Raw genomic sequence first — 26,082 nt, 5'->3', positions numbered from 1 at the left:
AACTACGGGAAATGCAAAGGGAACTATTACGTAACTTTTACCCTTGTTTAGATGCAGAGAATCGCTTCACTGAAGCCTGTTTGAGAGTTCATTAATTTTTGCAGCTGTTGATAATGAAGGAATGCGATTTTCGTTGAACTGTAATATATAATTTTGTGGCGCTTCTAAGTATTTAAATAGTGAAGAAATGACTGCCGAGAAGCTGAAGGAAAAATTTACTTATTGACTAGTTTCAGTAACATGTTTTGGTCGCATTCTGGCTAAGTGGTGCGAGCCATAGACTGTGAAGCATTCAATAACTTATAAATAGTGTAATTCGCATAGACTAATAATACGTAGTTAGTGATCTTTACAATAAACACGTTCATTAACAAATCAAGGTGCATTTATATGCCGCGGTGTTCATGCAAGTGAATAGCATCACAGAAAAACCTATTTCCATATCTGCAACGCCAAATATGTTAGTGGCTTAGGACAATATGCTGATTTGTATTTAAAACCAGGGTAAAAGTTATGAGTTAATAAAGAACTTTATATGTTTCGTAGTTTATTTACTGTATATGTTCATTATATACATTAAAGAACTCGTCGGAGATTCGTCCATTAGCTAATAGATTTCATGTGTTTACCTTGCAGTTTATGATGCAAAGTGCGCTAAATATATACAATATGGTGCGTGCGTAAACATTAGGCTACACTAGCTACAGCTCAACCTGCTAGCATAATCGTTGTTTGATATTACATTCACCAACTAACAACCAGGTTAAGCTGTAACCTAATATAGACCTCGGGCTACACTACAGATCAGTTTGACGCCACAACAGAGTTTCAAGAGATGGTGGTGGTTTTTTGGGGGGGGGGGGGTTAGTATCACATTCCAACCGAAATTAGTAATAAGGTTTCGGTTGCCTCGTACTTATTTTATCTATAATGTGTTTATGTTGTGTGTGTGTGTGTGTGTGTGTGTGTGTGTGTGTGTGTGTGTGTGTGTGAGAACATTATTTAAAATTTGATCACCATTTTTTGGATAATATGATACTGTCACCAAACTTCCGTATGCATACCGTGTGGTTTCATTTTACAATAATTAGCCTGAAGCTTTCTCACAATCGATAGTCGAAACAGCCGACCAATTAACTCGGCATAACACTGGAAAGTTCAAAGACTTTCAGTACGTAATCACTGTCAGGTTTTATGTGGAACTAGCAAGATAAATGCCGCCATTTTTAACAATTCCGCATCCCTTGCCATTAATTCAGCGACGACGTATCACACACATCTGTATAACATGGTACGATTTCACTCGGTGCGACCAGCCCGTGTGAATTAAGAAACCTCTGTTAGATTGGAGAAAGCCTCATCTTCTAATCTTATTTCGTACTTTGTTTTTATACGTGAAACATGCACAATAAAGTATAGCGATTTGACTAGTCTGAATCAACGAAAGTGTGCGCTGGAACCTACAATTATACGAAGAACTAAAGTTCCTGAATATAACCAAATAGATCCGCATTCTGCTATAGACATCGACGTCAGCTATTTGTGACACGCGAACATGTGTGCCTGACCGGGACTCGAACCCTAGTTTCCCGCTCATCGCGAGTTGTCACCGTAACCAATGTCAATGACGTTACTGAAAGTAGTTGCGCATCCCAGTAAAACTTTTATCAGTTCAAGTTTTGATCAATATGCAGGCCTGCATCAAAACCTTTGGTACATGCAAGCCTGTTTTCTCACTCCATGTGCTACATTATTGGTTGTGGTCTGTTGGTTGTACAGAAAATATACTGCGTTTTTCGAAATGATCGCTTGATTTCAGAGAACCCCTTCAGATTCTTTCAGAACCATTGACGAACGATTGTTGCTTTGCTCTCTCATGTTAACTATATCGCTTTTCTCACCTGCACAAAGTTATAACTTTGCTCTGGGTATGCTAAATGGAAGGTCATTTCCACGTGTAAGGGATAGATGACCTAAATCTGAAACGTGTGCAACTCTCCCCGTGATTTCTTAGCCAGTCATTGAAAGTTTTTGAGAGCAACTCTTTACATTCTTGTGGTGTCAAGTCCAACAGTCATTCGGTAACGCATTCAGATTTAACATAATTTTAGTAGGCTTGGATACTGTGGTTAAGGATGGTTACGGTGACTGGAATCTACTTAAGTGATACAGTAATAACTCAGCTGAGTCTTCTGAAAAAAGTATGGGAGGTGAATGGATGAATAACCAAACTGCCAGATCCTGTAAGTTACCGTACAGAGCACGGACCTAATTTCTTAATGCTCTTTCTGCAGCCGAATAAATAGTACAAACTATGCAGCTCCAACTTTTTCGCCACTCTTCCGTATCTGCAGAGTTTTTCCAAGTCCATTGGCGAACGGTTCTAGCGATGTTTATTTTAACTTTAAAAAGTTCCGTTTCGGCAGCAGTCTGAAAGCAAACGAGAAAGCTGTGCGCCGTTGGCAACTCCGCTCATGGCGAGATGTCCATCCGTAGACAAGGAAGACTGACAGTTCCGCCTTTCAGCCTTCACTGCTCCCCCCCCCCCCCCCCCGCCTTCACTGCTCACCCCCCCCCCTCCCGCCCCACCCATTCAGCAGAAACTTCTTTCCCCTGTCGAGGCTCCCGACCTAATCGGGATAAAAGCGAAAGATGCTGTTGCGCAAATAACTTCAGAGAGCCGGATCGATAATCGCTAATGTAGCGGAAGCAATACGATGGAGTCTCCCCTTTCCCCTCCCCTGTCCTCATAACTTGCCCCTCCCCCGCCCTCCCCCCATGAGAGGTGACCCGACGGTCTTCGAAGGACCTCAAATTACTTCCTCGTGTTACGACACCCGCTTTTCACGGGCTACGGTAATATAGGTAAGAAATTCCACTCCGCTTTAACGATCCAGTCATTTCGCACCCCCCGTTTTCAGCCTCTCCCTTTCCCTGCCTCCCTTCGCCCTCCCACATAGATGTGTACTGGCTAGCGGTATTGGAATCGCATTCGAGAGGACGAAATTCCGTCACGGCATCCAGATTTAGATATTTAGTGGTTCCCCTAAATCGCTTGTGTCAAATTCCGGGATGGTTCCCTCAGAAGGACAAAGCCTGCTGTACAGCCTCGTCCAACAAGAATTGTCGCCGTTCAATGCCTGTGTTACGGGTCAGAAGGCGTGATTGTTGCATCGGGAGAGATCAGCACTATAGGGCGGGAGCTCGAGTGTCTCTTCCATTTATCCGTAACTGATGAGCCTGAACTCAGAGACCTTGTGTCGAGTCCCGCCCAGCACAGAATCTGGCGCACAATTCCAACGGCAGTTATCAACAAACACGCTGCACCAAGCACATTCTCCATTCTCCGATGGATGTCTGCCAATGTTTTTCTTTCGGCAACCATGAAAAAAATAATAGCATGTAGATCGTGTTTGGACACATTTGGTAATAACATCGCCATATTTCGCGTTTCTCCAGGTTGGGAGGACAAGGTCACGCCAGTTCCTTGCCTACATGTCTGCGCTTATACACCCGCATTGGATTCACGCTACGTTGCATATACGCCGCAGAAATGCTCTCAAACGAAAACGTTTTGATGGCCCCCATGTGATATAAGGTGTTCCTAATATGTCTGAGCTCTGAATTCTGGAGAAAAACAAGAACTTGTTCAAACTTGATTTAGCATGCAGCCCTTTCGTCAACTTTGAAGACCTCGGTGAGTCCCCAACAGATCTGATGCGCATAATCTGTATTTCTCAATTTTCTTCAACAGTCCTCTATGCAAATGTACCATACCTGTATTTGTTGTGCTGTTGCACAGACATGCATTTGATTTCCTTCTTGCAGTTTGAAACTCCAACACTGTAACTTAGGAATTGTGTGTCTGCGGGTCTTCAAGGCGTGCGTCTAAAAACTTGATTTCAGTATCCGGATATTGCTGTAAAAAGCTTCTTTTACTGTCATATTCACGTAACGTTTGTACAAGAAATCTCTTTTTTTTTTCCCCAGCTGCTAGGTCTACAATAGACTTGTATACTTCATACCAGATAACTGCTTGCTGATTTTATCACTTGTGAAAAAGTGTTGTGTTTTGAGCAGACATCACCTGTAATTTTACAAGATGAAATTTGTCCGCTTTTGCCTACTAACAAGGGAAATCCCCAACGCACCGCCCTCAGATTTAGTGGCAATATAGTCCAGGGGATAGCCCGTCAAAAACTGAACGCAGATCAAGCATGGAAACAGGAAGAAGGCGCACTGAACTGTGAAAAAGAAACTAGAAATAGTGAGCGGGCCGAGCTCAAGATGTGCAGCATCGGGCATATTTACGTAGTTACGGCGTCACTGTTATGTGAGTGCGGTGGTGGACTGCGAAGGGGGAGATCCGTGTTCAAATCTCGCTCGTGCCCCATTTTTTTTTTTCCACACAATTATGATCTGCCCGTCCGGTCACTCACGTGTCTGTTTGTTGTATTCAGCTTTGTCTCTGTGTCGTTGTATACCGTCCGTTTGCAACAATGAGGTGTAAGAAAGGGACCTCCAGATGTACGTACCTCCTATTTGTTCCTCACAAGTGCCACATGTTATTATTCGTGCGTTCCAGTTTGAAAGTTTTGCCTTTCGAATTCCTTTGTTGTAACATAGTTCACACCCACATGTTTGTTGTTTTCATTTCTGTGAGAGGTCTGTGTGCCATTTCGCCTGCTCTCACTGTTCATAACATTTACCTGGCGCGGTAATATATTCTTACCAAATGACATATTCTGTAACCAATGTGTAGTATGACAGTTGCCAAGACAACAGGAGGAGAAAAGTCTCGACAACGACCAGACGGTCGGTTCATAATTTTCTGAAAAAAAAGAAAAAAAATTGAATCACAAAGGAGATTTGAACACGCAGTCCAACGCCGCGACCATATAACCACGACGACATCATCTGCTTGGACCGTTCACTGTTTATATTTTGCTTGGTTTTTCTTTTTTTACAGTTCAGTACACCTTTTTTCCTGTTTTCATGCATGATCTGTGTTCAGTTTTTGACGGACGACCCAAGAAACTTATATGACCTTGTACGGGAACCACAGGTTTCGAACTCATCTTCAGCTGGTGCGGATTTTAATTTAAGCCATTTCTTCCTTTTTCTGGCAGCTTGCTTCTTACAATGTTCAATTAAATTTTTTTCGTAGGTGGATGCCTCTGTCTCCATGTTTTCCTATCTTTTATCCAGCACTCATTTTCTTTATGAGCATTATGTCGACAACTTTTATCGATGTTCTCTTATACGCTCTGTTGGCATTATTCTCCTCATTTTCGGAATAAATAAGTAGTCAGTATTAGTGCAAACCATTAAGGCACTGGACCGAGCGAGGTGGTGCAGTGGTTAGCACACTGGACTCGCATTCGGGAGGACGACGGTTCAACCCCGCGTCCGGCCATCCTGATTTAACTTTTCCGTGATTTCCCTAAATCGCTAATCGCTCCAGGCAAATGCCGGGTTTGAAAAGGCACGGCCGACTTCCTCCCTTGTCCTTCCCTAATGCGATGAGACCGATGACCTTGCAATTTGGTCTCTTCCCCCACGTGTCAACATACCTTAAAAGTGAGAAGTTTACGGCTGGTCCCGGCGGAGGTTCGAGTCCTCCCTCGGGCATTGGTGTGCTTGTTTGTCCTTAGGATAATTTAAGTAGTGTGTAAGCTTAGGGACTGATGACCTTAGCAGTTAAGTCCCATAAGATTTCACACACATTTGAACATTTTGAGAAGTTTAAATGGTATAATTTTAGTAACAAATTCAAAAACTGTTACTTGTGGGACACAGTTGCTTTCAACATTTCTGCGTGATCATTTACATATTTAGTACTGCTTTGTGCCATTAGGTGCTTTATTGGGCTTTTCTCAATCCTAACCTGAAACAAAGAGAATTGCTGAGTCACACAGCAAAACTTTTCGTTATTTGCCGTGGGTGGGACACTAATGCATAGTTGTTTCGGTAAACGATCAGCATGCTTAATGTGTTTAGAAACTGTGGTTTAAAAGATGAGGTTCTTCTCTTGATACTTAAAAATTGAAACAATAAGGGGGGAGGGGGGGGGGGAATTACAGGTCAGTCTGCAGTTCCCGAGCGGTTAAGAGCATACGCGGAAAGACAAATTTCCAGTGATAATGATTGTTTAGATCAGCGCTAAACATTTTCCCAGGACAACTACGAGAGGCGCAGATTTTGGAACTCCATAAGGATATCTGTTGGAGTCTCAAGGAACTCTAGGGTCTGAAATACTTGCTTATTGGATGCAGACTGACTACTACACTGAAAACTAATTCTGCGACTGGGTGGTTTGCTTCGTTCTTCCTCCCGCTCGCCCTCCAGTCCCCCTGCTGGCTGTCACTTCATTTGTGACCAGGCCGGCCGCGGTGGTCTAGCGGTTCTAGGCGCTCAGTCCGGAACCGCGCGACTGCTACGCTCGCAGGTTCGAATCCTGCCTCGGGCATGGATGTATGTGATGTCCTTAGGTTAGTTAGGTTCAACTGGTTCTAAGTTCTAGGGGACTAATGACCTCAGAAGTTGAGTCCCATAGTGCTCAGAGCCATTTTAACCATTTTTGACCAGGAAGGCCATGATTGGTGGGAGGCCCAGTGGCTGGAAGTGAGGAGTAATAGACTACGTTCCATAAAGACTTCAGTGCGGCCGTGGTTTACCTCCTTCCGCCCACGACGGTCCGAAATAGCCTTTACACGGCTTACAGTGGGACATTGTCCGTTGTCACATGGCTTCCCATTACTTTGGTTAAAACAGCAGTCGAGAAACCTGAATTTAGACAACAATGTAATACTAAACAAATGTTATTACGATCCCGATTGTTGTTTTAATCAAAGTTAGCATCAGATCGCTGCACTCCGTAGACAATGTTCTCTAATAGCTTCCTGTTACGTCGAGAGAAGCCTCCAGTATGTCGGAGATGCGAGACACAGCTGCCAAATCGACATTTTTTAACTATGTTTTATATGACGACCTGAGGGTTGAACTGGGTCTCCCGCAGGTTCTTCCCTCTATTTTAACTGATAGTGAGGCAAGTGGTGTTCGTGTTTTAAGAATTTGTGTGGTGCCCGGAATTCTTTCCTAATATTGGGTGTGAGATTTTAATGTTTCACAGAGCGGCTGGGCAGTCACCCAGCCGCAGTTAACCGTGTTTCTACTGTTATTTTATCCATGGCTTTCTTAGCTGTTCTGTTGTCTCGTTGGGACTTTATTACGGATTTTTCAGAAGCTCACCTTATTGGGGTTGCCTTGCGGTTCTTCTTGGGGATGAAACTTGGTTTTCTGTTTTATTGAACTTTCATTCACAAAGTTCATCGGTATATTGTTAATGGAAGGGTAATAATGACTCTGTTTAGCGCCCTCAGCCATAAATAATAATAATAACAATAACAATAATAAGAATAGGCCTCCGGTATGTTCTGCCAGTCGTAAAAGGCGACGAAAAGAACAAACCACTAATAGGGCTAACCCCCCTTTTAGTGTGATTAGTTGGTTCAGGACAGAACTAAAGAAGCCTCGGACAAGCGCCGTCATGGTCGGGGACGACGCTTGAACCCTATGCCCGCCCACAATGGTAACGACACTGCTAGCCAACTGGAAAATGATTTAAATCCAAATAGAGGTGTTTTACAGGATATGCTTCCTGCAACCACCCTAGAAGGAAAACAAAGACAGAGGATGAGATGGTCAGATGAAGTTAATCGACACCTCATGTTCTGTTATTACCAAGCAACAAACCTAGGAACCAACATAACTGGATACAGATCACAAGTATACACAACATTTATTACCAGATACCCAGAATTAAAATTTTTAACAGAACAACGACTAGCTGATCAGATCCGTGTAATAATCAAAAATAACAGGATACCCCAGTCAGAATTAGAAAACATCAAACAAGAAGTACAACAAATACTGGAACAAAATAATGTGCAATCAGAAGAAGAAGAAAATACAGTAATGGACTCAAACATCCCAGAGCAAACAAACAAAGAACAACACGCACCAATTAAACAATCAGAGGAAAACGAAATCTTAAGACAGCCACCAGAACAAGCACAAATAGAACACGAAGTGACACAGATGCTAGATATAGAAGAAAAATTTCAGCTAACATATATAGAATACAAAGACACAAATACAGACATTAGACCATTCTTGCATAGACCACCAAATAACCCACAAGTCGAAACAACAATAAAAACTATCAACACAATCATACACAACAAAATAAATGAAAACACAACTATGGAAGAGTTACAACTACTGGTTTATATAGGAGCACTCACTACACTAAATATACACACTAGACAGAGATCAGAACCAACCAACACACAGAAGAAACCCACAAAACCAGCATGGCAACACAGGCTACAGATCAGAATAGAAAAACTGAGAAAAGACATCGGACAGCTAACACAATTTATAAGAAATGAAATCTCGGAAAAAAAACGAAAAAGGTTAGGTAAAATCTCACAACAAGAAGCGACAGAGCAATTAGACGAAAAGAAGCAGAAATTACAAGCATTAGCCAAACGACTCAGAAGATACAAAAAAAGTGAAAATAGAAGGAAACAAAACCAAACATTCAACACAAACCAAAAGAAATTTTACCAGACAATAGATAACACACACATTAAAATAAACAATCCACCAAACATAACAGACATGGAACACTTCTGGAGCAACATATGGTCAAACCCGGTACAACATAACAGGCATGCACGGTGGATACAAGCGGAAACAGACACATACAAGATGATACCACAAATGCCTGAAGTGATAATTTTGCAACATGAAGTCACCCAAGCAATTAATTCTACTCACAATTGGAAAGCCCCTGGAAAAGATAAAATAGCAAATTTCTGGCTAAAGAAATTCACCTCAACACATTCACATCTAACTAAATTATTTAACAGTTACATTGCAGACCCATACACATTCCCTGATACACTTACACAAGGAATAACTTATCTGAAACCTAAAGATCAAGCAGACACAGCAAACCCAGCTAAATATCGCCCCATAACATGTCTACCAACAATATACAAAATATTAACTTCAGTCATTACACAGAAATTAATGACACATACGACACAGAACAAAATTATAAATGAAGAACAAAAAGGCTGTTGCAAAGGAGCACGAGGATGTAAAGAGCAACTGATAATAGATGCAGAGGTGACATATCAAGCTAAAACTAAACAAAGGTCGCTACACTACGCACACATTGATTACCAAAAAGCTTTTGATAGTATACCCCACTCATGGTTACTACAAATATTGGAAATATGCAAAGTAGATCCTAAATTGATACAGTTCCTAAACATAGTAATGAAAAATTGGAAAACCACAGTTAATATCCAAACAAATTCAAATAATATCACATCACAGCCAATACAGATTAAGCGTGGAATATACCAAGGAGACTCATTAAGTCCTTTCTGGTTCTGCCTTGCCCTGAACCCACTATCCAACATGCTAAATAATACAAATTATGGATACAATATTACTGGAACATACCCACACAAAATCACACATCTGCTATACATGGATGATCTAAAACTACTGGCAGCAACAAATCAACAACTCAACCAATTACTAAAGATAACAGAAGTATTCAGCAATGATATAAATATGGCTTTTGGAACAGACAAATGTAAGAAAAATAGCATAGTCAAGGGAAAACACACTAAACAAGAAGATTACATATTGGATAACCACAGCAACTGCATAGAAGCGATGGAAAAAACAGATGCCTATAAATATCTAGGATACAGACAAAAAATAGGAATAGATAATACAAATATTAAAGAAGAACTAAAAGAAAAATATAGACAAAGACTAACAAAATACTGAAAACAGAATTGACAGCAAGAAACAAGACAAAAGCTATAAATACTTTTGCTATACCAATATTGACCTACTCATTTGGAGTAGTGAAATGGAGTAACACAGACCTAGAAGCACTCAATACACTTACACGATCACAATGCCACAAATATAGAATACATCACATACATTCAGCAACAGAAAGATCCACATTAAGCAGAAAGGAAGGAGGAAGGGGATTTATCGATATAAAAAACCTACATTATGGACAGGTAGACAATTTAAGAAAATTCTTTATAGAACGAGCAGAAACTAGCAAAATACACAAAGCAATCACTCATATAAATACATCGGCTACACCACTACAATTTCATAACCACCTCTACAACCCTTTAGACCACATAACATCAACAGATACGAAGAAAGTAAATTGGAAAAAGAAAACACTTCATAGCAAGCACCCGTATCATCTAACACAGCCACACATCGATCAAGACGCATACAACACATGGCTAAGAAAAGGCAATATATACAGTGAGACGGAAGGATTCATGATTGCAATACAGGATCAAACAATAAACACCAGGTATGACAGCAAGCATATTATTAAAGATCCCAATACCACAACAGATAAATGCAGACTTTGCAAACAACAAATAGAAACAGTAGATCACATCACAAGTGGATGTACAATACTAGCAAATACAGAATACCCCAGAAGACATGACAATGTAGCAAAAAAATACATCAACAGCTTGCCTTGCAACATAAACTTATAAAACAACATGTTCCCACATACAAGTATGCACCACAAAATGTACTGGAGAACGATGAATACAAATTATACTGGAACAGAACCATTATAACTGATAAAACACCACATAACAAACCTGACATCATACTCACCAATAAAAAGAAGAAATTAACACAACTAATCGAAATATCCATACCCAATACAACAAATATACAAAAGAAAACAGGAGAAAAAATTGAAAAATACATCCAACTGGCTGAGGAAGTCAAGGACATGTGGCATCAGGATAAAGTTGACATTATACCAATTATACTATCAACTACAGGAGTCATACCACACAATATCCACCAGTACATCAATGCAATACAGCTACATCCAAACTTATATATACAACTACAGAAATCTGTAATTATTGACACTTGTTCAGTTACCCGAAAGTTCCTAAATGCAATGTAACAAATACCGTACAGTTAAAAGGAAGTCACGCTTGATCAAGGTCCGCGTCACTTTCCATTTTTGAGCAGACGTGGCGTCTGAGAGGGGAGAGAAATAATAATAATAGATGGCTGGGGCTGTTGTGCAGCACAACAGACGTCAGTATCAGGGTCCTTGGCTCGTAAGCGAACACAAGCAGCGGTTACGAGCAGCACTCCAAGTGAGAAAACGAACTTGTCAGAGCTTAGCGAGCAACATGGAGTTGGCGCCCCAGCCATCTGAAGAAGAGCTCTGAATAGAAAACATGGGTTTTTAAAGCACTGTGGCGGCACACTATTTCTCCCTAACGTCCGCCCACCAATCTAGCGGCACTTCAGAGGCTTCGGCCAAGCTGACGAGTGGCTCTGCACGTTCCTGCTGCGTCTGGCCTCTTCCCTTTACCTACTCCGTAGGTAAGGCTGCTCCCGGCCTTCACATTACCACACTTCAGGTTTAGTAGCAACAGCGTGCAGTTCAGCTATACGTCACTGCCCTTCCTATCGCGTGTAGCAACAACGTTTCGCGTCATTTGCCCCTGTTTGGAGGGCTCCCGTGAGGGGGACCTTTTTTCTGGCAGGTTTACTCATTTTCCAGGTCTCTCTAACCTGTATGAACCCACTGACGTTGCTGTTCTCAGGTGCCAGTGTTACGCGTGCTGCCTCTGATAAGACGTGCTTTTATGTGACCATCATCTGCTGTGGCACAATACAACAGCGCCCAGACGGTGTAAGAAGTTAGCAGTTAATTCTGTTAAGTGGAACTTGCACCCTGGGACAGCTGCCCAGAGCATGTGCGATTCGCAGGCCTCTGACAGCCAAACGTTAACACTTTTGCCTTCTGTCTGCGTTGTATCTTTGGTTTCCTAGCTTGGAGTGCCCTTGCTGGCTGCCAACACCCTTAACCCTACATTGCTAAACCCTCGTAAAATTTACGATTGCAGTTGCCACCTATTTGCTGTTCCCGTCAATCTGATATTGTGAGTATTGGGTGTAAAACAGGTCATTTTGTACTTATTTCTTGTGTGGCATTCCACTGTAGAACTTAGAATTGTAATTAACTAGGGTTGAAGAAATCAATAAAATAACTACAAATCTTTTGATCTATATGAAAAAAGAGAGGAAGTGCAGGCTTTCTTATGTATGTCTGGAATAGTATGTTAAGTGTTTCATGGCTTAATTAACTAAAAACGTTTGTGAATTTGAAGCCCATCCCTGACATTTCGTTACAGTCCTTGAATTTTTGCACAATTCCATTATACGAATATTCATGAAACTAACACATATTGGAATTCTTACTTGATGGGTATGTTTTGTTCATAGTAGTAAAATATTAATGTCCCACTTTGTCAGAAAAGTAATTTTCGATTTGTGTTACCATGTCACAATATAACTAGATGAAATTAAAATTAAAAACTATGGTACTATTATCACTTCGTAACGTTTTAAGTAGTGCGAGATTGTAGCTGTTTTGTTTAGTTACGTCACTTCCCTGTGTGATGCCGAAAACTGTTTTACATGTAATTATGTTCTCTGACTATTTAAGACTCGATGGGATAAAAATATTTCTCGTCTGATTACTATTGAACGCTTCCACACTATATTTTCTTACATTGCCTTCTGAAAGTTGTCTTCCGGGCCTAACAATTCCACTCCAAGCCAAAGTTAGAGTAACCTCGGCTTGTGGGATTCCTTTTGAAATTACGAGATCAGTAATCGCCTTGTCGCCTGTAGGACTTCTTTAATGTGTTTTGGAAAATATGCAGATTTCGTTTTGCAGGTAAATTCGACTGACTTTATTTGTCGGTGAAGTCGACCAAAAATTCCTCACACGATAGCTTGTGTTATTACAATGCTGAAGGCCACTTTTTAGTAATTATTTGAAAGTGGAATATTACCCGGGAAATCCAAATAATGCTAGCGGAGAAGTGAACGATTTTGCATTGTTTCATAACATCCATCCTGGTCTACAAAAGTGCCGACTTTTAACTAAATTTCGTCAGCTAATTTTGTAAGTTTTACAATTTTTTCACGGCAGCTTAGGAATCACACAGCCAACCAGTTGCATTTAACTGTTTGGTACACTGACCAAGGTTTCGACATCTCTAAGAATGTCTTCATCAGAATTAAATTTTGAGAAACCCTATAAAATAATACATAGAAAACTATGGCGGAAAGGATTAACCAAGATGACAACTGTCATGACGTACAAATGTTACTTAAGTAAAATTACATTGCGAGAAAGCACTCGTCACAATTAAGAGCAGATACCCTCAACTCAAAAAATAAAACAAACCATGTTCCAGCCTTTGGCACGTGCGCCTAGCTAGGAACATCATCAGACTGACTAATGCCACGAAAACAACGTAAGTTGTGGCGCCTATCGGACGCGGACAGTGACATGTGCCCATTTGAAACATAACAAATTATTGAATAAAAGACAGTTAATTAAAAAATACAAAGGAAGAGAGCGTAATGTAAGTATGCAGTAGTGAAGCAGATTAAGTATAACTAAGAGTCATGTACTAGGCTTTACAGAAATTACTACTACGTAAGAGACAGAACAATACACACTGAACCGCCAAAGAAACTGGTATAGCCGTGCGTACTCAAATACAGAGATATGTAAGCTAAATAGGCAGAATACGGGCGCTGCGGTCGGCAAACCATATACAGCAGGGTGATTCACGAAGATATGCAAATATTTTAATATACCAAAGAAAAAAGTTCGTATAATCATACGTCCGCAAATGTTTGGTTACGGAGTTACGGCTAATAACAGATTTTGCCTGAAATTTGGCAACTTCGCTAATACGAAGCCATCGCAAAACTGTAAGAGGTTAAAGTAAAGCACGATTTCCATTTATTTTGTTGTTATTGGTTTGGTGAAAATAATAAAACATGTCCCAGACGTGTATCTGCAGAAGTTTTCCAGAACATCCAGAGAAACAAAGATTATTATACAAGTAAATTTGTTTACTTTCCATTAAGAATGTAGAAACGTTTGTCATTGTTGGCAACTGTTAGTGATTTCTGTCGTTTCCTAACCTTGAAACGAGTTAGTTTTCTGTATTGATCAGTGAAACAACATAATGACAGTGTATTTAAGCGAAACAACATAGTAACTGTTGTAGTTTGTAGATAATTCATGAAATAGGAGTGCCTTTCAAATTTATGACAGACGAATACGCCTATATGGTGTTTATTCATGGAAATGTGATAGTAATGATACGGCTGCAGTTAACAAATATCGCGTACGTTATCCAATTCCGAATGCACCATGAATTAGTGGAGTATTTCGAATATTACGGGAGACAAGTTCTCCACCTAGCGATCATAATCAGTACGAGCGCTCGTTACGTGAAGACGATGATGACATTATGGATGCTGTTCAACGTAGCCCGGGTACCAGTACACCACGTATCTATCATCGATTAGGCATTTCGCAATCTAAGGTATGGCGTACACTGAAGTACAGTAATTTCTGTCCTTATCACAAACAAAAAGTGCATCATTTACATCCGCGAGATACTGCCCTTCGCTTGGAGTTGTGCAACTGGTTAAATACTACTTGTAATCGGCAGTTAAACAAATACATTTTATTTACTGATGAGGTACAGTTCACTCGAGTTGGTATAAGCAATTTATGAGGGTGAGTCAAACGAAAACCTTTATTTATTGTGCAGAAGTGGTACAAAGCTGTATCACTTTTCAACATAATCCCCCCCCCACGGTCAATGCAAGTCCTCCAGCGCTTACAAAGTGCATAAATTCCTTTAGAAAAAAATTCTTTTGCTAGTCCACGCAACCACTCACGCACCGCGTGGTTTAACTCTTCATCAGAACGGAACTACTTTCCTCCCATTGCGTCTTTGAGTGGTCCAAACATATGGAAATCACTTGTGGCAAGGTCTGGTGAGTATGGTGGACGAGGAAGACACTCAAAATGCAGGTCTGTGATTGTTGCAACTGATGTACGGGCAGTGTGGGGCCTTGCATTCTCATGTTGCTAAAGGACACCTGCTGACAGCAGTCCACGTCGCTTTGATTTGATTGCAGGCCGCAGATGATTTTTTAGGTGATCTGTGTATGATGCACTGGTGATAGTGGTCCCTCTAGGCATGTAATGCTCCAAAATGACGCCTTTTTCGTCCCAAAAGAGAGTCAGCTTAACCTTCCCTGCTGATGGTTCTGTTCGAAACTTCTTTGGTTTTGGTGATGAGGAATGGCGCCATTCCTTGCTCCCTCTCTTCGTTTCCGGTTGGTGGAAGTGAACTCAGGTTTCGTCCCCAGTAACGATTCTTGCAAGGAAGCCATCACTTTCTCGTTAAAAGTAACGAAGTAGTTCTTCACAAGCATCAACACGTCGTTCTCTCATTTCAGGAGTCAGCTGCCGTGGCACCCACCTTGCAGACACTTCGTGAAACTGGAGCACATCATGCACAATGTGGTGTGCTGACCCATGATTAATCTGTAAACACGCTGCAATGTCATTGTGTCACTCAGCTGTTTTCCTTCTCTATTGCTTCAACTGTCACAACTCGTTGTGCCTGACCTGGACGAGGAGCATCTTCCGCAAGTCACACCATTTGCGAACTTCCTACTCCATTCGTAGACTCGCTGCTGTGGCAAACGTGCATCACCGCACTGAAAATTTTTTCGTCGATGAATTTCAATAGGTTTCACACCTTCACTACGCAAAAACCGAATAACAGAACGCTGTTCTTCCCTGGAGCAAGTCGCAAGTTGGGCGGCCATCTTTATACTGATATTGCGACGGTATGCGTGCATCTGCACTATGCTGCCACCTACAGGCCATTCTGCACGCTGTTTGTAATGGATACCATCAAACCATATTCAGGACAGTGGAAATTAAAATGTCCTGTGGTCCCTCTCCTGCTTACAATTGGCCGGTTTGACATCCTGTCTTTTTTTTTGCGCTCTTTATTCCCTATCAGCAATCAACTTGCTGTTTTGTGTGACATAAAATTAAATGTAGGATGCATAAACCCAGTAAAGACATGAGACAAGCAAGGCAATACACATTTCTTCAATCCTTAGCTCCTGGAATTTTTTCTCTCTAATCTTGCTACAGCTTTACATGGCGTGCTCTCCTTTCTACGAAAAGAATCTATTACCTCATCAAAGTTCGTCAAATGTTTTGCTAAATAAAAAGTTGAAATGCCGTTGTCTAATACTGAAAAAGCTGTTAATCCAAATAGGACCCAAGACTGGTTTGGTTTCCCGATCTGATTACGTCTATTTTGTCACTCTCTGCTAGATAAAACAAAATAGACCTTTCAAATACTGCAACAATTCCAGAATGAGATTTTCACTCTGCAGCGGAGTGTGCGCTGATATGAAACTTCCTGGCAGATTAAAACTGTGTGCCCGACCGAGACTCGAACTCGGGTCCCGAGTTCGAGTCTCGGTCGGGCACACAGTTTTAATCTGCCAGGAAGTTTCACTGCAACAATTGTAATACACACCGAATAAACGAGACTGTTTTGACACAAATGGTCGTTTTTGTAACGACAGAATATAATTCACAAAGTATCAATATCAAATGCCTATTAGGCCTACTACAAGCAAAAAGCCTTACGTTAGGAAATAGTTTCACACTTCATACGCTCCAGTTTCTCAAGTATGAGATCTAAAAGTAGTAGTATGAAATTTTTATACAAACTTGGAATCGTCATATTGTTCCATAATTTGTGATGTCCCCGTTTCTTCTCCTTCCTCGTTCTAACAAACAGTCTTGTTATAACTAATCCTGTAACTATTCCTGCCAATGACAAAGCTCATTCGCAGGTTAACTCCACTAACTCTGCCAGAATCACCGGTTTAGTTATCCCGCGATTATTCTCCGGTTAGGCGTTGCTACGTGTTCGTACAACGCGTTTTCCGCGCTTCTTCCAGAATAGAATTTAAAACGGCTCCTAGCCGGGGACTGTACAACTGGCCCTTACTAGTATAGCGATCTAGCCAAAAATTTTCTGGCAAAATTTCATTTTCTTAGATACACCGAGAAGGTAATACGTAATATTTCTAACCTGTTATTCGTTTATTTCCACTCTTGTAGTCTGAATGTATGGATTTAGCTAGTAATTATAACAACGCTCATCATTCGCAAACCCAATCAACCACACAATAAGACAGCGGTTGGCATTCATCCGTTCGGCCTTACTCCGCTCAGCTCGTATAGCCCCTTTTGTCTGTAGGAAAGTTTGTTTCTACATGCGACGATGATTCCCCTGACAGAGACACGCATTCACAAATCAACTTACGATTCATTCAAAAATCAACTTAGAATGTGTTCAAAAATGTTCAAAAACCGACACGGATGCGTTTCAAAGTCATATGAATAATCGATAGACTAACGTGCGCTGGATGCTAGTCGCTTTGTGAAACAAGGTTTATTCCCTCAATAGTATGAATTTGCCCCCCACCCCCTCTTAGAACTGGGCCTGCTGCGCATGCATGAATCTGGCAGCTTGGGCGCTCCAGTAAAATTTTTCCCTGTAGCATCTAGCTGCTTTCTGCGACTGCTTACACAGCCAACAGCCACATTTCTGTACCCAGAAGCGGGAGAAGGTACTACTCAACTGAGCATGCGCATGATCCCGCTCTTAACTGCTAAAACGAATCTACTGTAAACAGTAGTGACGTCATGCTCATCGGAGGCAATTTGCTGTTACGAAACATTGCATAGTCTTCCTAAAGCCTTTGACACATCTTGTTGTTGGCAGACGCTTGTATGAGCACTGTATTTTGTTGCTGTATATGGCGCATTTCCTTTGCAATTTAAGTTTTATTTTCGTTTTTTCTCTCGTTCATATTTTATTGTTGCAGTATTATTCTGAAATAGCGGTATACAGTAATATCCTTTGTTAGAGTATCGGTTCTTGCCAGTTAAAATTACAAAAATTTAACTGAAAACAAAAACAAAGAAAACTTCCCGGAATTCTAAAAAATTCCCGGGTTTTTCACGGTTTTCTCCCGGATGAAAAAATTCCCGGGTTTTTCCCGGATCTCCCGGTTGTCCCGGGTCGTATGCACCCTGACAATGGACATGCACGGATGCAGGTGATCAGACAGGATGCTTATGTACGTGTCGCCTGTCAGAGTCGTATCTAGACGTATCAGGGGTCCCATATCACTCCGACTACACACGCCCCACACCATTACAGATCCTCCACTAGCTTGAACAGTTCCCAGTTGACAAGCAGGGTCCATGAATTCATGAGGTTGTTTCCATACCCGTACACGTCAATCCACTCGATATAATTTGAAACGAGGCTCGTCCCATCAGGCACAGTGTTTAAACTCAGTAGTGTTTCTGGAGCCACCCTGTAGGTCTGTACGTGTAGGGTGTCGCATTGTCCTGCTGGAATTGCCCAGGTCCGTCAAAATGCACGATGGATATGAATGAAGGTGATCAGGCAGGATGCTTACGTATGTGCCACCTGTCAGATTCGTATCTACACTCCTGGAAATGGAAAAAAGAACACATTGACACCGGTGTGTCAAACCCACCATACTTGCTCCGGACACTGCGAGAGGGCTGTACAAGCAATGATCACACGCACGGCACAGCGGGTACACCAGGAACCGCGGTGTTGGCCGTCGAATGGCGCTAGCTGCGCAGCATTTGTGCACCGCCGCCGTCAGTGTCAGCCAGTTTGCCGTGGCATACGGAGCTTATCGCAGTCTTTAACACTGGTAGCATGCCGCGACAGCGTGGACGTGAACCGTATGTGCAGTTGACGGACTTTGAGCGAGGGCGTATAGTGGGCATGCGGGAGGCCGGGTGGACGTACCGCCGAATTGCTCAACACGTGGGGCGTGAGGTCTCCACAGTACACCGATGTTGTCGCCAGTGGTCGGCGGAAGGTGCACGTGCCCGTCGACCTGGGACCGGACCGCAGCGACGCACGGATGCACGCCAAGACCGTAGGATCTTACGCAGTGCCGTAGAGGACCGCACCGCCACTTCCCAGCAAATTAGGGACACTGTTGCTCCTGGGGTATCGGCGAGGACCATTCGCAACCGTCTCCATGAAGCTGGGCTACGGCCCCGCACACCGTTAGGCCGTCTTCCGCTCACGCCCCAACATCGTGCAGCCCGCCTCCAGTGGTGTCGCGACAGGCGTGAATGGAGGGACGAATGGAGACGTGTCGTCTTCAGCGATGAGAGTCGCTTCTGCCTTGGTGCCAATGATGGTCGTATGCGTGTTTGGCGCCGTGCAGGTGAGCGCCACAATCAGGACTGCATACGACCGAGGCACACAGGGCCAACACCCGGCATCATGGTGTGGGGAGCGATCTCCTACACTGGCCGTACACCACTGGTGATCGTCGAGGGGACACTGAATAGTGCACGGTACATCCAAACCGTCATCGAACCCATCGTTCTACCATTCCTAGACCGGCAAGGGAACTTGCTGTTCGAACAGGACAATGCACGTCCGCATGTATCCCGTGCCACCCAACGTGCTCTAGAAGGTGTAAGTCAACTACCCTGGCCAGCAAGATCTCCGGATCTGTCCCCCATTGAGCATGTTTGGGACTGGATGAAGCGTCGTCTCACGCGGTCTGCACGTCCAGCACGAACGCTGGTCCAACTGAGGCGCCAGGTGGAAATGGCATGGCAAGCCGTTCCACAGGACTACATCCAGCATCTGTACGATCGTCTCCATGGGAGAATAGCAGCCTGCATTGCTGCGAAAGGTGGATATACACTGTACTAGTGCCGACATTGTGCATGCTCTGTTGCCTGTGTCTATGTGCCTGTGGTTCTGTCAATGTGATCATGTGATGTATCTGACCCCAGGAATGTGTCAATAAAGTTTCCCCTTCCTGGGACAATGCATTCACGGTGTTCTTATTTCAATTTCCAGGAGTGTAGATGCAGCAGAGGTTCCGTATCACTCCAACTGCACACGTCCCACACCATTACTGAACCTCCACCAGCTTGAACAGATCCCTGTTGACAGAGTCCATGGATTCATGAGGTTGTCGCCATACCGGTAGACGTCCACCCGTACGACACAATTTGAAACAAGACTCGTCAGACCAGGCAACATGTTCCCAGTCATCAACAGGCAAGTGTCGGTGTTGACGGGCGCAGGCGAGGCGCAAATCTTTGTGTCGTGCAGTCATCGAGGGTACGCTGACATTTATGACGGCCCAGCATTGAAATCTACAACAATTTGCGGAACGATTGCACTTGGGTCACGTTGAACGATTCTCTTCAGTCGACGTTAGTCCCGTTCTTGCAGGATCTTTCTTCGGCCGTAGCGATGTCGGAGATGTGATGTTTTACCGGATTCCTGGTATTCGCGATACACTCATGAAATGGTCGTCCGGGAAAATGCCCACTTCATCGCTACCTCGGAGATACTGTGTCCCATCGCTCGTGCGCCGACTGTAACACAATCTTCAAACTCAATCTTGATAACCGGCCATTGTAGCAGCAGTATCCGATCTAACAATTGCGCCAGCCACTTGTTCTCTTATACAGGGTGATTCACGAAGATACGCAAATATTTTAATATGTTATTCTATAAGTAAAACTAAAGAAAAAATTTCATGTAAACATAGGTCCCAAAATGTTTAGTTACAGCGTTACGGCTAATAAAAAATTTTGGCTGAAATTTAGCAACTTCGCTAATACGAAGCACGCGCAAAACTGCACGAGGTTAATGTAAATCACGATTTCCATTTACTTTGTTGTTATTGATTTGGTGAATCTAATAAAATATGTCCCAGACATGTATCTGCAGTAGTTTTTCAGAACATCCAGAGAAGCAGAGCAGTAATTTAGTAAAATTTTTAATTTATTAACTACTTCGGCCAATATAGTTTTTAAATTCCAGACAATTGCGCGATGTTTTCAACAGAAGTTGTAGAGAATTTAATTTTGGAGAAATTATGGTAATAACGTTAGCTAAAACTGTCAAAACTGTGTCAAATAATCTGCTTTTATTAATATCATAGCACACGTGAATTCATGTTAAACCGGAAAAAACAAAGCTCAGTGTTAAGGAAGTTGTACAGTGTACATGCAATTTCACAATCCATTCAAAATAAATGTTTAAAAATGTCCCCACCGAGTTCAATGAATTTAGCTGCACGTGTATGAAGATATTTTGTTGCTCGTTGCAGTTTCACAGGGTTGTTCTCGATTTCGTCTATTGCATTCATAATTCGAACACGTAATGTCTCACGCGTATTGACTTTGTCCTCATAAATTATGTCTTTCATCCATCCCCATAGACAAAAACCCATTGGTGTTAAATCAGGCGGTCTGGACGGCCACAGACGTTAGCACCAAGACGAATCCATTTCTGGGGAAAATATTCATTTAAATGTGTAGGAACGGCGTTGGTGAAATGTGGAGGCGCGCTGTCATTTTGAAAATACGTTTGCAATCCCGTAGCAAGTGGAATATCTTCGAACAAGCGGGGCATTTCCTCTTGAAGGAATCGTAAGCACGTCTCGCCATTTAAACGCCCTGGGAAAATGAATGGACCAATAAAGAGTATGTTGTTTAAACCACACCACACACGTATGATAAATCGCTGCTGGAAATTGCGTTGCACTGTTGCATGTTGGTTTGCTTCAAACCATACCTGCTCGTTATGTATGAGGGTGAGTCAAACGAAAACCTTAAATTTGTAATAACAAATCGAAATTTCGCGCCGTTATCCTTCAATTCCATAGAGCGAAGTACAGTGACGTGCGATAGAAAATGCTGTGTGAGGAGGCGAGGCACTGCACTTTGGCGCACTTAACGACCAAATAAAATGTCTTACATTTCCTCGAACACACGTTTTATGCATCAGACTCTTCAGAAAGATGTGCGCTACAAAATGGAACATATTTTTGAAAATTTCTTTTTTTTTTAATTTTTGACGTCCTATCTCAAACGCTCGAGGGAGTGGCGGGGTATTGCACCGGTTCTGAAATATCGTAGATCCGAGGCTGATGCGCAGAGCAGTCTGAGTTACAGTGGGGTAGTGGGTAGTCTCCACGTGACCCGTGTTTACATTTAGTGACTTTGCTGTTCCCTCTTCTTTTACTGCTCTCACGTCAAATGAAAATAAAACAGATTTCTGATTTCCACCTTTCTGACAGTCAAGCATTAATTGCCTTGCAGAACAATGAAGTTATTTTTGTCGGTTTGCTAAAGAAATTTTCTTTTTAATTCCACACACTGTTCGCTGCATTTGAAGTACACGTTTTCAACTATTAGCACGTATGGCATTATGCCATAATAAAGAACCAAACATGAGAACACAGTACAGGTACTCCAAGAAAATTTACATCCCGAAAACCACATTGAAAAGTTTAATATCAGGTGGTGGCCCACTTAACTGGGAATGGTTCAAATGGCTCTGAGCACTATGGGACTTAACATCTCAGGTCATCAGTCTCCTAGACTTAGAACTACTTAAACCTAACTAACCTAAGGACATCACGCACATCCATGCCCGAGGCAGGATTCGAACCTGCGACCGTAGCGGTCGCTCGGATCCAGACTAAAGCACCTAGAAACGCTCGGCCACACCGGCCGGCTTAACTGGGAAAATGGACATACAAATGTGCACTTTAAATGTGCACATTTTAGTATGGGTCTCGAAATTCCGATGCTCTTGGAGTATCCTCTGATGTCTTTTTTCTTGTATGACATAATGTACGATCTTTTAATGTTTTACACGTACGAAGATACGGACTCCCTACGACATCGTAGCTATGCAAGCGTGGTGACGCCTGTCCTCTGGCGCTCTCTGGCAGACTGCGGAAACGAACCTATTTCTAACAGGTCACGGGAAAGTATTCCGAATGGTGGTTTGAAAAGCGTTGCCATCAAAGTACCATTCTGGCAATTACAACGGAACTATGTGCGATAATGTACGATGAATTTCTTAAATCACTGAGCGTTTGACTCTCATTTAAAAAATCAATTCTTTGATGACGAGCCATTTAGATGAATTTCGAGCCCAGAAGATCAGACATTTAAGTCGTTATTAAAAATTTTAGGATCACATTTGTGTGATATATCATAAAAGACCAACACTGTATGTGAAAGCTTAGCTTCTCTTGCAGCGTATTAATCTTACAGACCAATATTATATGTGAAAGCTTTGCGTTTCGTGTAGCAACACTATGTATATTAATTCAAACCATTAACTTTTTCTGTTTGTGTGTTCGCGCTACTTAACAGTGATGTTGCTATTGGGTGACTACATCACGTGTCCTAAGCTCTGAATACCTGCTGTCATCGGCTGTCGATATCACGTGACATGACCTAAGACTGACTTACAAAAGCGCATCGCAATCTCGATTTCAATGCTTGGAATTCGAATTTATATTTTCGTAACACGTACGCAGCGTACATGTTGCTGCTTATCAAAGATCTGTACAAAACGCGTTTTTTTCCCTGTGTTTAGTTTGATGAAATGCCACATTCTACTCCCGTGTGTAAAACCATAATCATTCAAAGTACTTATACAGTTCCGAGAGAAAATATACTGTCAGTTAACAGGGAAAAAGTATGCTTGCATCCGGGAGAAAGTGTATTTTTAACCGGGAAATCCGGGAGAAATCCGGGAATTTTTTTTCCTTGTCCACGTATACACCCTGATTGTGCATCCGACGGACTTGGGCAAATCTAGCAGGCCAATACGAAAACCCCACACGTCCAGAATTGCTACAAAGTGTCTCCAGGGACACTCTTCTGAGTTTAAACACTTCCGCTGGCCACAAAGCTCCCCAGAAATGAACATTATTGAGCATATCTGGGATGCCTTGCGACGTGCCGTTCAGAAAAGATCTGCTTCACCCTTTCGTGGGCTTACGGATTTGTGGACAGCCCTGCAGAATTAATGGTATCAATTCCGTCCAGCACTACTTCAGACATTAGTCGAGTGCGTGCCACGTCGTGTTGCGGCACTTCTGCATCCTCGTGGGGGCCCTATACTGTGTTAGGCAGGTGTACCAGTTCCTTTGACTCTTCAGTGTAGAAAAATTATACAAACAGCTGTACAATCCGGGATAGTAAAGTTTAACTTTTGTAGATCCAGGAAACTGTGACATATTTAATTAAAAATAAAATTTCAAAAAGTCTCAGGCTCAGATTCAGAGCTAATCACCCAGACGCCTTTGACGGACGAATCATTTCGCGTGTGTTACAGCGTCCGACCTGGACTCGATCCGCGCGCTGTTCAACGAGAAGGAGAAGGAGCTGTCGGTGGCGGTGGCCAAGGTGGAGGAGCTGACGCGCCAGCTGGAGGAGCTGAGGGCCAACCGCGGGGGCGGCGCCGGCGCCGGAGGCGGAGACGGCTCGCTGTCCGCGGGGGCGGCCGACGGCGCGCCGCCAGGGGCCGCCGCGCTCGAGCTGGACCGCCTGCGCCGCGAGCTCATGGTGCGTACTGCACGGCCCTGCTGCTGCTGCTGCTGCTGCAGTCGCCCTACCTCCACTCTGCAACACTAAATACTGTACAAAGGACGTTAAATTTATTTGTTCACCTCGACCGCAATTTCAGCCTGTTACGCCAATTTTAAGTGATATTATTTATTTTATTTGTTTATATGCTGCCATTTACAAATGATCTGCCACCTTGATACTAAGACAGGCCGTACTTTCGCAATACGAAATTGTTCACGTACAGAACATGATACTTATCTTCGTTACTTCTTATATTTAAAAAGGATGAATAATATTGTAGCTTTAAATACTTAACTACTTAAAAGTAATTGCAAAATGAAAATCTTAAAATTAGCTATTTATGAATGGAAGATAGGAATTTATGAAGACAGAGAAGAGGTTATGACATATTATAACCTTAACACATACTATAAATTCGGAAAAAATTTTCAAAAATAAACAAGATTCTTACATTGGACACACAAAAGATAATAAACATCTCTGAAATTAACAGAATTTTAAAAAAATCGAATTAGAAACTGTAACCAAATTTTTAGGAAGAATGAAAACAGAAGATAGGGAAGATGATAGTGGAAGAATGTCCCGTCACCAATTGTGTATGACGGTGAGTGTCTTAGAGTTGTCTATCAAGCCACCGACCGCCAATCACAACTCTTCATCTATAACATCCACTCTAGATTTCCTAATAACTAAATCGTAACCTCAATTATTTTTAGGCCATTTGTTTTGATTATTTAGGGTACTTCTTCATTTTAATTTAGTCATATCGGGATCAGAGTCACACCTGTGCTGCCTTCCAACCTGTACATTCCCCTCTGTCTTTGCATGCAGGCTCGTTGTCTGGCTCGGACATACTCTCTACAGGTCGCTTTGGATATATCGCCAGTGAGCGTGTTTAACGTGGTCGAATGGTCTTCCTCTCTGAGCATTGCGTCTATGGTGTCTTGAGGTTTGAGTTTATTGTGTGTCTGATGTTGGTATATCGTCCGCAGAACAGACGATGTGTTGCGGAGCCTTCTTCCCCATTTGTACATGTCGGTGTCTGCCTCAGACTCACGCGGTGTAAGTGCGTGCAATAAGGGCCGTGTCTTGTTACGAAGAACATCATACCGCGGCTGGCATTGATATGTTTGACTTTGTCTCTCCCTTACATCGGGAAAGAACTGGTGTGGCCAGCGGCCCTTATCTTTTGTTTCCCGCTCATCTTGCCAAGTATCCATCCTGCAATTTTTTTAATTGTCGTTTCGTGTCAGTTGGTACTCCATTGATGTTTCGAACCTGGTTGTGCCTCCCCAGTGCATAGCCGCTCTACGTCTTATTTTTATTCTTCTGTTGTCTGGGGTAGCCTGCGCCGGCTTTCTGGCTCTAAGGTCCACTCACCAGTTTCTGGGTTGACGGTCGCGAATGACGTCCTTGTGGCCCCTGAGGATGTCTCCAATCCCTTCGGCCGATTTTTCGCAAAGGTTTCGAGCTCCGCTCATTACCACCCTGCCTTCCTCCCCCGAAAACAGGCAGAGGAGGCAACACCACCTAACTTCCGCTCCTCGAATCGTGAA

The 26,082-nt window shown here is 42.6% G+C and overlaps 1 protein-coding gene across 1 annotated transcript in view; it reads left to right on the top strand.

The window, feature by feature from the left end:
- LOC126210001 (apoptosis-stimulating of p53 protein 1-like) overlaps window positions 1-26,082 on the top strand; it is a 339,336-nt gene that overhangs the window by 210,718 nt on the left and 102,536 nt on the right. The window contains exon 4 of the mRNA XM_049939109.1: window positions 24,273-24,502. Coding sequence (XP_049795066.1) covers window positions 24,273-24,502 — 230 coding nt within the window. The remainder of the gene's footprint in view (window positions 1-24,272; window positions 24,503-26,082) is intronic.

Source organism: Schistocerca nitens, chromosome 10 (genome assembly GCF_023898315.1).
Source record: "Schistocerca nitens isolate TAMUIC-IGC-003100 chromosome 10, iqSchNite1.1, whole genome shotgun sequence".
Taxonomy (NCBI): domain Eukaryota; kingdom Metazoa; phylum Arthropoda; class Insecta; order Orthoptera; family Acrididae; genus Schistocerca; species Schistocerca nitens.
This window is presented reverse-complemented; position numbering and strand designations above follow the sequence as displayed.